At 50.0% G+C, this 12,875-nt stretch overlaps 1 protein-coding gene across 1 annotated transcript; it reads left to right on the forward strand.

The window, feature by feature from the left end:
- Positions 1-10,024: 10,024 nt before the first annotated feature.
- Positions 10,025-12,875, forward strand: LOC119821941 (intestinal-type alkaline phosphatase 1-like). The gene is made up of 11 exons (XM_038341028.1): positions 10,025-10,097; positions 10,181-10,297; positions 10,384-10,499; positions 10,654-10,828; positions 10,897-11,069; positions 11,292-11,426; positions 11,520-11,592; positions 11,703-11,837; positions 11,923-12,114; positions 12,325-12,441; positions 12,526-12,875. The coding sequence occupies exons 1-11, from the start codon at positions 10,025-10,027 to the stop codon at positions 12,873-12,875; spliced, it is 1,656 nt and encodes a 551-aa protein (XP_038196956.1).

Here is a 12,875-nt window from a genome sequence, read left to right on the forward strand (position 1 = left end):
TCTTAAACTCTCTTACTTTCTCTTTTCATTCCTTTCCTTTCTTTGGGAGGTGGGGGGGGGGGGGGTCTGAGGTTTCACTCTGGCCTGAAACTCACCATATAGACCAGGCTGGTCTCAAAGACAGCAATCCTCCTGCCTCTGTCTCCCGAATGCTGCAATTATAGACATGTACCACCATGCTTGTCTATAACACAGCTTTCAAATGGGAACAGAATGAGTTTTCTAACAGTTCAAATCATATCATGTAAAACTGAAGGGGCTGGGGAGAGGGCTCAGTGGTAAAGACGCTTTTGAGTCCAGTGACCTGAGTTTGATCCCTGAGAACCATGAGGTGGAAAGAATCAAGACTTATGGGATGTCCTCTGGCCTTCACACATGCACTGTGACCCAAAGGCATGCATGCGTGCACACACAAAACAAAGAAATCTGATTAAAAAAGTATATAAACCCTGAATTTAAGCTTAGTAATTGAACTTTAGAATTTTGTTTTTATTATTTGTCTATTTTCGAGACAAGATCTCAAATTTAAGGAACTTCACCTGTCCCAGATTCCCTATAGATTGTACCAGAAGTCTGGCTAGGAATTTAACTTATTTAGAAATGGCCAGCAGGGTGGTGGTGGCATGCGCCTTTAATCCCAACACTCGGGAGGCAGAAGCAGGTGGATCTCTGTGAGTTTGAATTCAACTTGGTCCACAGAGCGAGTTCCAGGACAGTCAGAGCTACACAGCTGAGACCCTGTCTTCAAACAAATAAACAAACCAACCCAAAATCAGAAATAGCCTAGATATCTAATGAATATGACTTAATTTAATAAAACATGACTTTAAGATTTTCAAGTCATGAAAAAGTTTTTTGTTTGTATGTGCATGTTTTTTGTTTGTTTATTTGTTTTGACACAGGGTTTTACTATTTATCCAAGCTGCCCTACAACTCATGATCCTCCTGCCTCAGTTTCCTGAATACTGGGACTATAGGCATCTCCACCAGGCCTGGTTTTGTACATTTTTTAAAAAGTTTTATTTTGGCCGGGCATTAGTGGTGCATGCATTTAATTCCAGCACTTGGGAGGCAGAAGCATGTGGATTTCTTTGAGTTCGAGGCCAGCCTGGTCTACAAGAGTTAGTTCCAAGACAGGCACCAAAGCTACAGAGAAGCCTTGTCTCGAAAAAAAAAATTATTTTATTTTTAAGTGTGTGTGATGTACGTGTGTGTGATGTACATGTGCATTATATAAATGTGTGAGTGTGTGTACATGTGTGTGGTGTACGTGTGTGACATACGTGCGAGCGTGTACATGCGTGTGATGTACACGTGTGAGTGTGTACATGTGTGTGTCTGTGTGATGTACCTGTGCAAGTGTGTGTACGCACGTGTGTATGTGTGATGTACGTGTGTGAGGGCAAGTACCCAAGTAGATTCCTCGGAGCTGGAACTGCAGTTAGCTGTGAGCTGTCTGATGTGGGAGCCGGGTCCTCTGAGAGTTCAGGACTTTCTCTTAATCACCTGTCACTACTGTGGCCCTGAAAAGGCTTTGAAACTCCAAATGCACAGCAGTGCCCTTTGTTGCCTCCTCCCCGGGCCCCTCCATCCCTTCCTACTGCCTTGCTGATGAGAAGGCCTACCTAGATGAGGAACACTGTAACTATCTGGGAGTGGTGGTGCATGCCTGTAACCCTGGAACTTGGGAAGCTGACGCAGCAGGAGTGTTGCAAGTTTGAGGCCAGCCTGGGCTACATAGCAAGTTCCATGCCAGCCTGGGTTACAGAGGCAGGTCTAGCTGCAAGGGACTGAGGTCTACCTCAATGTTCCAACCAGGGAGTTAAAATGAGGTTCATGCCCTAGATGAGGAAGACTTCAAAATGCAGTCGCCCCACTCCCGCACTCCCCCCACTCTCTGTGCTCTCGAGCCCTCAAGTTGAGATAATAGCCCCTCTCTTCTCATGACTGACAGCCCTTGAATAAGCCTGATTCGTTCCTACAGCTCTCATGCCCTGAACACTGGCCTTTGAGTGGTGAGCCTCTGACTCGGGTACGTTATAAATTGTTTGTCCCATTTACATTCCCCGCATTTACTCCTTCTCGACAATTATGTCTAAATTGCTCCTGGGGTATTGCACAAAGCTGCAGATGGCCCAACGACTGTTGCTCTGAGCAGCTCTCCATGGCCGTCCACGACCAGGACACCACGCAGCCAGGCAGGCTGGGAAGGACAGAGGGTTGGTTGCAGAAATGCACGAGCAGGCCCGCCCTGAGACGAGACATAAGGGGTAAGAGTCACTGCCAGTCTGGATAAGCTGGGGCTACGGTGACGTCATCACTCCCTCTACCCCACTGATGAACCCATGCCTCCTATCTGCCTACCAGGCCCCTAGGTGAGGACTGCCCACGCATGGAAGGAAGAGAGCTACATCTCTAAGTCCACAGCAGAACTGTTGCCGTCACACAATCCCTGGGCCCCAGAAGCAGGATTGTCACCAGTCATGTGACCCAGGCATGGCGTGGAGGCAGGGGCCTAGGTGGCCCCACATGTCTGGATTGTGTCCACAGACTTGGGGGATGAAGCATCGTCTGATCACTGCAGGTGACAGGGAGTGTATGCCTGCCATCCAGCCCTGCCTAGGCACGGGAAGAAAAAGTTCCAGGAAAGCTGGGCCGATGGTAGCACAGCCGTAGAAGAGCATGAGCGACACCCGTCGAATTTCCTAACAAGGACAAAACAGAGGTGACACCAAGTGCAGGTGTGATGGTGTCAGAATCAAAATGGAGGAGGCTCATGTCGACACCTACAAATGTAAATAGTGCTGCAGGCCATAGTGGGAGTGGTCAAATGAGGTCAGCCTGGTCGACCCTGGGACTCTGGCTTTGATACATTTGTTACAGCCTTTGGACTCTGGTGCGCCAGTAAACATATGATTAGAAGTTTATCTGTCACTTTAGGGCCTTTCCAGATTGTACTGCAAGGGCTGTGACTGCCCAACAACACCCACTGAGTTCCTTGTATAGCCGGATAAGGCCTTTCTACTGAGGGACTGTCTGTTAGAGGCATAGAGGACTGTGGATTGCTAAGACTCCATCTTGTCCCTGGATAAATTCCTCCAGGGAAATTGAGACCCAATTACATTACTGTGTTGTTGTTGTTGTTGTTATTATTATTATTTGAGATGGGATTCACTGTATGGTCTGGAACTCACTCTGTAGATTCCAGGTTGGGTGGCGGTCAGGTGGTGATGCACATCTTTAATCCCAGCACTTGGGAGGCAGAGGCAGGTTGATCTCTGTGAGTCTGAGGCCAGCCTGGTCTACAAGAGGTAGCTCCAGGACCGCCAGGACTGTTACACAGAGAAACCCTGTCTTGAAAAAAAAAAAAACAACAAGGGATTCTGAAGATAGTGGGTCTGAATATTAGCGCTGTGAAGGAACAGAAGATGGGGTGCAGGGAGGAGGAGGGGATAGAGCTGGGTGAGGATTGGAGCAATGTGGAAGTTGTAGAGTCAAATGAAGAGGTTGAATAGGGTCTCAACCCCACGCACAGATACTCCTGTCAAACTGGGAAAATGGGAACCATATCTGTGGATGGAGTCAGAGGGAAAATGGGCAAAATATACAGGGTTTTACCTATCGCGTTTCTTTTTTTAAAATTATTTTTTGTGTATGATTGCTTTGCCCGCATGTATGTCTGTGTGTGCCTGTTGCCCATGGAGACTAGAAGGGGGCATTGAATCATCTAGAACTGGAGTTACAGATGGCTGTAAGCTTCCATGTCGGTGCTGGGAATGAAACCTGCGTCCTCTGGAAAAGCGGCCAGTTAGTCTCTGAGCTCTCTTTCCAGCCCTCTGTCTCATTTCTTTCTTCTTTTCTTTCTTTTTCTTTGTCTCTTCTTCTTCTTCTTCTTCTTCTTCTTCTTCTTCTTCTTCTTCTCCTTCTCCTTCTCCTCCTCCTCCTCCTCCTCCTCCTCCTCCTCCTCCTCCTCCTCCTCCTCCTCCTCCTCCTCCTCCTTCTTTTTTTTGGGACAGGGTTTTCTTGTAACTTGCTCCGTAGACCAGGCTGTCCTGGAACTCTTTTGCCTCTTGAGTGCTGGAAAGATGTGTGCCACCACCAGCTGCCTTTTCTTTTTTCTTTTCTTTTCTTTTTCTTTTTCTTTTCTCCAACCGGCTTTTTCTGACCTCTTTTTGTTTGTTTGTTTGTTGTTTGTTTGTTTGTTTGTTTTTGAGACAGGGTTTCCCTGTAGCTTTGGAGCCTGTCCTGGAACTAGCTCTTGTAGACCAGCCTGGCCTCAAACTCACAGGATTTGCCTGCTTCTGCCTCCGGAGTGCTGGGATTAAAGGCACGAGACACCACTGCTCGGCTTATTTCCTCACCTGTGAAGATGACTGTGTGTCTCTAGAGAGAGTGAAACGGCTCCATGGGGAAAGGGCCTGACACGCAATACTGACCCCCAGAACCACGGAAGGTGGAAAGAGGGAAACCAACTGCACAGAGTTGTCCTCCGCCTTCCACAGGGGTGCTGCGGCAGCAACACACCCGCACTTCATACACACACAACAGCAATCATACAACATCTTTAAAATGGCAGGCGACTCCTTAGTAAGGACAGAACGTCCATCTCCAAGCAGGATGCGCCATCAAAAGCTTCCTGGCTGAATGAGTGTGGTGTCCTGAACCTTTAATCCACAGTCTGATAAAAACTAATTAATCTATTAAGGCTTGCACATTGACTAGTCATCTCGACCTTTAGTAAAGAATTTTCCTTTCCAAGCACAAAGAATGCTTAGGAGACAGAAAGCGTAGCTACTCTGACCCCACTGTTGTGCGCCAAATGCTCCAACTACTATTTAGAACTAACATTTGCCAACGAAAATAATTTTCCACTGATGAGGATCAACCCCAGAACCTCCGTCTGCCAATCATGTGCTCCAACTGAGATATATTTCCCCAGGCCCCTAGGCTTGTCTAGAATTCATGGCAATCCTCCTGCCTCAGCCTGCTGGGTACTGACATTACAGTTATGAGCCATTATGCTTGGCAATAAACACTCTACCAACTGCTATACCCGTTCACCCTAGAGCCATGGACTATTTCCCGGCAAGTCTGAGAAACAAGAGAGTTACCCTAACACGGCTTGGTAGCACACGCTCTAGGTAGCAGCTAGGGGAGGAATTAAGTATCTTTTGCTCTCCAGTACAGCGATTGCTAGGCAGGTGTTCTGATGCTGAACTGTACCCCGGCACTACGGTAGTGATGGGCGGGACACTCAGGATTCTCCTAGGTCCCGCTTCTGTGGTTCAGAATCAGCGAGTACAGAGCTGGGGTAGAGATGAGAGGGTTCCAGAAAGTTCTGCCAGAGGGATGGCAGAGGCCATGGTGGGCACTGTGGGCCATGTGATGAGGGCAGGTGAGGGTGAGCAGAGGTTTGGGAATTGGGTCTGTGCTCACATGGTGGGGGGCCTGGGTGGAATGAGATCTATGTAGCTGGGGAGGAGAACACTAGGAAAGCGCTTTCTCCCTTTAATCTTTGAAATGTGTTTAAGTGCATTACAAACACACACAATACGCCGGGCGGTGGTGGCGCACGCCTTTCTTTAATCCCAGCACTCGGGAGGCAGAGGCAGGAGGATCTCTGAGTTCGAGGCCAGCCTGGTCTACAAGAGCTAGTTCCAGGACAGGCTCTAGAAACTACAGGGAAACCCTGTCTCGAAAAACCAAAAAAAAAAAAAAAAAAAAAAACCCACAATATAGAATTTACCATCTAATCTCTTTATTTTATATTTCATTTTATTTGAGACAGGATCTCACTATGTAATCTCTGCTGACCTAGAACTTGTTATGTGGACCAGGCTGGCCTCCAGCTCAAAAGATCTGCCTGCCTCTGCCTCCTTAGTGCTGGGATTACGTGCCACTATGCCCAGGTGCCTTTTGTTTTTTGGCAGGGTTTTAGGCAGACTAGCCTAACCTTGACCTGACCGCAAGGTAAGATGACCTTGTACACCTGGTCCTCTGCCTCTGCCTCCCATCCACTCACTGGGATTTCAATTGTGTCTAAGACTTTGACCTCCAGGAAACTTCCTGTAAACAGACTGACTATACAGTGCTGTTAGCTGTGCTTGGGTCTGGGCCTCTTTTCTCAAGAGCTGAAAGTAATAAGCTCACATGGGTTTGCCCAAGGAGTAAGGTCATTTGGTTCAAGGCCAAGGCTGGGCTGCACCAATGAGGTATTCAATGGCGCCCATTATTGTTGGTGCTTCTTACTGAGTTCCAAAGAAAGAGGAGTTGATTGCTATCTTCATTAGGGTTTCTATTGCTATAGAGAGAGACACCATGACCATGGTAACTCTTTTTTTTTCTTTTTTCTTTTTTTGGTTTTTCGAGACAGGGTTTCTCTGTAGCTTTTTTAAAGCCTGTCCTGGAACTAGCTCTTGTAGACCAGGCTGGCCTCGAACTCACAGAGATCCGCCTGCCTCTGCCTCCCAAGTGCTGGGATTAAAGGCGTGTGCCACCACCGCCCGGAGACCATGGTAACTCTTATAAAGAAAAACACTTAATTAATAGTTCAGAGTTTAGTACATTATCATCATGGGGACGGGGGAAGCATAGTGATGCCCAGGCCAACATGGTGCTAGAGAAGGATCCAAAAGTTCTACATCTGGATTGTCCGGCAGCAGGAAGAGAGAGAGACACTGGGCCTGGCTCAAGCTTCTGAAACCTCAAAGCCATCCCCCCCCCCCCCCCCCCCCCCCCCCCCCCCGTGACATACTTCCTCTCAGAAGACCACACCGACTCCAGCAAGGCCACACCCCCTAATGGTGCACTCACTCTGAGTCTCTGGGGACCATTTGTATTCAAACCACCACAGTTACTAGAGGGTTTAGTTTGGGCGGTTCTTTATTTTGATTGACGTATTAGGGCATACATTCATTTCTCCTTCTGTCTATGTCCCTTCCCACAATGCATCAGACTTTACTCATGTGCATAACCAATTATGTGGAGACATACATGGTAAATATGAAGTTTCCCAAAAATGTTGCTTGAGGACACGGTTCTGTTTTACAGCACATGTACCCAAACCCCTGGAGGCCAGATCGGCCCCTCTAGTCTTCATACCTAGATATGTTTGGGAATATGCTTGAATAGAAACGGTCTGGATTTGAATGTTACCAGTGACAGAATGCTTATCCCATGGTTCAGAGGTGGGAGTACAGAGCCCGACACAGGTGGGGGTGTCAAGGCGTTCTGAGGCTGCTAGGTACGTTATCCCAAGAGGAGGGGGGAGCATAACTTACACCCATAACCCACCCAACTCCTGCCTTACCCTCCTGAGTGCCGGCTTACAGCTGAACAGTATACGTTATTTTTTTTCCTTTCTGGTGCTGTTTTTGTTTTTTTTTTTGTTGACATATGTTAGTTATACACTATAATGGGTTTCATCATGATACTTTCATACATGTATGTAACGTATTTTGATTGTATTTCCTCCCCTTTTAAGGTAGATGACACCTCCTGTGTATACGGAGTGCATGTTGCTTAGCTTTCCATCCACCTAAAGTGTTTGGTGTAACAAGAGTCTTTCCCGTTGACGCAAGAAAACACCTGGAGGTGGCTCACACAATAGAAAAGAGGGTTACTTAGTTCAAGGACTGGGAAGATCAAGAGCCGGCACTGACCTCAGCTCTGCCTGCTACGGGGAGGCTCACAGGGGGAGTGGGGAGCTAGGAAAAGAGGGGAGACTGGACTTGCTATTTCATTACATTTCATTACAACCCACCATAGCAGCTCTCTTCCGTAGTACTGTATTAATCCCTAGAGAACAGCAGCCCCCGGCTCAGCCACCGTCCATCTCTCTTCACCTGTTAAGGTTTCAGAGACTGAACTGACAACCAGGGAGCCTGCGTGGGACTGACCTAGGCTCTCTGCATATATGTTACAGTTGTGTAACTTGGTCCTCTTGTGGTGCTCCTAACAGTGGTAGCAGGGACTGTCTTTGACTCTTACTGGGTTTTTTTAAAACGTTTTTTTAAAAAAGATTTTAAAGATTATTTATTATGTATCCAGTGTTCTGCCTTCAGGCCAGAAGAGAGCACCAGGTCTCATTACAGATGGTTGTGAGCCACCATGTGGTGGCTGGGAATTGAACTCAGGACTTCTAAGAAGAGTAGTCAGTGCTCTTAACCTCTGAGCCACCTCTCCAGCCCTCTTTCACTGGCTTTTGGGACCCTATTCCTTACACTGGGCTGCAGCTTCTTACTGCAACTTGACATGCCGTGCTTTGTTGATATTCATGGGAGACCCACTTTTTCCTAAACAGAGAGAAGTGGGTTGTGGGGTGGGAATTGGAGAAGGGGGGTGAGGGGAAGGGACTGGGAGGAGAGGAGGGAAACTGCGGCCGGGATGTGAAATACATAAATTTATATAAAAAGATTCTACCATCCGCAGCACAGCTACACGCGTAGGACTGAGCCTTGTGCGACACACGTCAACCAGAGCCAGAGCCAGAGCCAGAGCAGCACTCACCCCCTTCTTGAGCAATGTGCTGTCAATCTTGTCTGAGACCCTGCGTTTTTACTTATTTACTTTTATTGTTTAGCATTTTATTTTAATTATGTGTATGTGTATGTGCCTGTTTTTGTGTGCGGTGTGTGTAGATGAATTTAGGTGCCTGTGGACACCAGAGGCTTTAGGTCCCCTTGGAGCTGGAGTGAGTCACCTACCCGGGTTCTGGGGACCTAATTTGGGCCCTCTGCAAGAACAGTAAAAGTTCCTAACCTCTAAGCTGTCGCTTCAGCCCCACCGACCCTGTTCTTAAATGTTTATTAGTTTACAAAGAGGTTTTAATATGGCTTATCTCCAAATGACGTTTGTTTTACTGTTTCTCTCCTCCCTTTCTTCCAATCCCCTCCCCCTCCCCTGTGCCCTCTCACCCCAGTGACCCCTCTCCACTTCTATGTCACAAGTGACACTCTTTAATTTTGTTGTTTGAGACAGGGCCTCCCTAAGTAACCCAGGCTATCCTAAACTCAATCCTGTTTCTGACTCCCTTGAGCCGGGCTTGTGGAAGTGTGCCACCACAGGCAGCTTGTGGAGCCCTGAACTAATTCCTTTGGGTACATACACAGAAATGGGATTGTTAAAAAGCAGAAATACTTTTGAACCTGCCTCTTACTCCTTATCAGAGGTTACCTAGGTGCGCCCAGGGCAATGGATAATAGACTCACCCTTGGGCCCCACCTATCTGCCAGAGGGAACAGGGGTCAATCTCACCTACACAAGACTGAGGATCATTCTGAAAAATCCAGCCAGTGCCACATCTGGCCCAAGCCAGCAGTGCCACCCCAACCTTTTGTTCTGATCACAGGTTGAATGCACATAAAAGATACACACCCTGGGGTTTACAGGGCAGGCCCAGCACGCCACCGGGAACTGAAGGCATGGACAGGGCATCCACTCTGGATAGTGCCATCAACACTACTAAGACCACGCAGCAGTCACTTTTGGGTCAGATCCCAAATGTATCCCCTTCCTCAGGCAAGGCTAGTGAGAAGACAGTCGGAGGGCAGGGTAGTCAGGCCATTGTCTGTGCTTATCAGTGGGGTATCCTGGGTCCAGGGAATCAAATCCAGGTGCTGGCCGAGGCTGGGTGCTTGGAATCCCACCTACTTTGAGCATCCAGAGCACAGCCTGGTTCCAGATGGCTCAAGAAATCTAAGAATCCCTGACAAGACACTCATGAGTAGAGGGTGGCCCCAGCAGCACACAGCACGAGTGTCTCATCCAGGATCTCCCCCAGCCTAGGGGGAGACACAGGAGACATCCAGCCTAGGGGGAGACACAGGAGCCTGGCCCAGTCACACCCTAACAGCCAGGTTTCAGTTCACAGGTCAGGGGTGGGGACAGAGTGACTTTGTATCTAGGGGAGGGACATGACCCTTTATAGCCAGAACCAAAGTCCTTCTCTGACTGGAGTCCAGGCAGGTCAAATAGCAGTTGATGCCTTGTTTTCTAACCGCGCAACTTACCAGTAGCTCCAGTCATGCAGGGAGACCGGGTGCTGCTATTGTTGTTGCTGGGCCTCAAGATACACCTGTCCTTTGGTGTCATCCCAGGTAAGAAGGCTCCTTCCGGACTCCCACAGGATTTACCTGACATCCCCACTTGGACTAACCTGGGTCTGCTTCCTCTTGGCCAGAGGAGGAGGAGGATCCAGCCTTCTGGAACAAAAAGGCAGCCGAGGCCCTGGATGTTGCCAAGAAGCTGCAGCCCATTCAGACATCAGCCAAGAACCTCATCCTCTTCCTGGGGGACGGTGAGTGTCTGAGGCCTGGCCACCCTGGGGTCCTTGCTCTCCAAGCACCCTGGGGACTCAGGACTGATCGGGCATTGCTCCTTCAGGGATGGGGGTGCCCACAGTGACAGCCACCAGGATCTTAAAGGGACAGTCGGAAGGCCGTCTAGGACCCGAGACACCCCTAGCCATGGACCGCTTCCCATACATGGCTCTGTCCAAGGTGAGTACTGGGACACATATCTGGGCTGTGGGAGAAGAGGTTGGAAATGGTTGGAGTAGGAAGAATCTAGAAGAACTGGAGCCCAAGTTGGCAATCAGGAAGCAAGGACTAATGTCTACCAGAAGCACACAACCGAGAGTGTCTCTGTCCCCAGACATACAACGTGGACAGACAGGTCCCAGACAGTGCAGGTACAGCCACCGCCTACCTGTGTGGGGTCAAGGCCAACTACATGACCATTGGCGTGAGTGCAGCAGCCCGAGTCAACCAGTGCAACACCACATTTGGCAATGAGGTCATCTCAGTGATGTACCGTGCAAAGAAAGCAGGTAGGTTGGTGCTGGGCTTGGGAGCTCGGGCAGGTCTGGATCACTGGGTGACATCCTATCATCTACAGGAAAGTCTGTGGGAGTGGTGACCACCACCAGGGTGCAGCACGCCTCTCCAGCGGGCACCTACGCGCACACGGTGAACCGTGACTGGTACTCAGATGCAGAAATGCCTCCTTCTGCAATTCAGCAGGGCTGCAAGGACATCGCCACACAGCTCATTTCCAACATAGACATTGATGTGAGCTCCAAGAACCATGGGGAGGGCTGGACCGAGGGATGAGTCTTGGACTGGCCAAAGTCCAAGGCAAAAAAAGTCTGAACTCCAGTCCTCTAGCAGGGGGGTGTGGAAAGCCCAGGAAAGGTAGATCCCATAGATATGGTGGTGGCACAGGCACTGTCTGTCAAGGGGGGCAGGGCCCATAAAGCCTTAAGTCTACCTGTGCTGATTATCTGACCAAAGGTGATTCTCGGTGGAGGTCGCAAGTACATGTTTCCCAAGGGGACGCCAGACCCTGAATACCCAGATGACGCTAACCAATCTGGAACAAGGCTGGATGGAGAGAACCTAGTGGAGAAGTGGCTGAAAAATCACCAGGTGATAAGGGTTCCAGGGGAGAGGCCAAAGCCGGGCCCGGAGCAGGACTGTGCCTCTCAGGGCTGTGTGCTCAGACTGGCTCTGTTCCTGCAGGGGGCGCGGTATGTTTGGAACCACGAGGATCTCATTCAGGCATCGCACGACCCAGCAGTGACTCACCTCATGGGTAATGCCCTAGTTCTGCCCTGGTACCTCTCAGTGGGTCTGTATGTATGCCATGAACCCCCCTCCCCACTTCCCAGCTTAGTGGTCACCATGGATTCCTGTGCCTCTCAGGCCTCTTTGAGCCAGCAGATATGAAATATGATACCAACCGAAACCCCTCACTAGACCCGTCCCTCAAGGAAATGACGGAGGTGGCTGTGCGCATGCTGAGTAGGAACCCACAAGGCTTCTATCTCTTTGTGGAAGGTGAGTGGTTGTGCCTACAGGGAAAGAGGCAGGGCCAGGGCCCCAGAGCAAACTCAAGCATCTCCCCATCACTGGCTTCCTGCAGGGGGTCGTATTGACCAAGGCCACCATGCGGGCACCGCTTACCTAGCGCTGACTGACGCTATCATGTTTGACTCGGCCATTGAGAGTGCCAGCCAGCTCACCAGTGAGCAGGACACGATGATCCTTGTCACCGCTGACCACTCCCACGTCTTCTCTTTTGGTGGCTACACACTTCGGGGGACCTCCATCTTCGGTAGGGCAAGGGACAGTGTCAGGTGGTGTTCCTCAAGTATATGGATAACGCTGGGCCTCAGTTTCCTCGCTTGTCAAAATGTCACAAACAGTACCTGCCTTGTAGGGATCGGTGACCATTTAACTATGGAGCAAGCAAAACGGTGAGCTCGCCTGCACCCCAAAAGCAGTAGTCAGTACAAGGACTTGGTGTCTCCGTTCCTCCATGCAGGTCTGGCCCCACAAAATGCTCAGGATGGCAAACCCTACACCTCCATTCTCTATGGCAACGGCCCAGGCTACGCACTTAGTTCAGGCGAACGGCCCAATGTCACCAATACAGAGAGTAGTAAGTGCCACGGTGTTGCCTAACTGGGGCCTGCAGGCAGAGAAGACCAGGACTCTGCTCCTTCTGAACACCCTGTCTCCCTAGGTGACCCCTCGTACCGGCAGCAGACGGCTGTACCCCTGTCCTCAGAGACCCACGGCGGGGAGGATGTGGCGATATTCGCGCGTGGTCCGCAGGCACACCTGGTGCACGGAGTGCAGGAGCAGAGTTACATCGCGCATGTCATGGCCTTTGCAGGCTGCCTGGAGCCCTACAGCGACTGCGGCCTGGCGCCCCCTGCTGACCAGAGCAGCACCATCGCCCCCACCAGCAGCACCATCGCCCCCACCAAAGTCACAAACAGCGCAGCAGGCCAGGCCACTGCACTGTTGTCCCTGCAGCTGCTGCTTAGTGCGCTGTTGCTGCTTGTAGGGACAGGCATAGTGGCACCATGA

This window comes from Arvicola amphibius, chromosome 8 (genome assembly GCF_903992535.2).
Source record: "Arvicola amphibius chromosome 8, mArvAmp1.2, whole genome shotgun sequence".
NCBI lineage: Eukaryota > Metazoa > Chordata > Mammalia > Rodentia > Cricetidae > Arvicola > Arvicola amphibius.

Excerpts from the sequence above, each read along its gene's own strand:
- LOC119821941 (XM_038341028.1), top strand. The coding sequence starts at position 10,025 with ATGCAGGGAGACCGGGTGCTGCTATTGTTGTTGCTGGGCCTCAAGATA. Across the intron at positions 11,838-11,922 it reads CTTCTATCTCTTTGTGGAAG|GGGGTCGTATTGACCAAGGC; the intron begins GTGAGTGGTTGT and ends GGCTTCCTGCAG. Across the intron at positions 12,115-12,324 it reads TCGGGGGACCTCCATCTTCG|GTCTGGCCCCACAAAATGCT; the intron begins GTAGGGCAAGGG and ends TCCTCCATGCAG.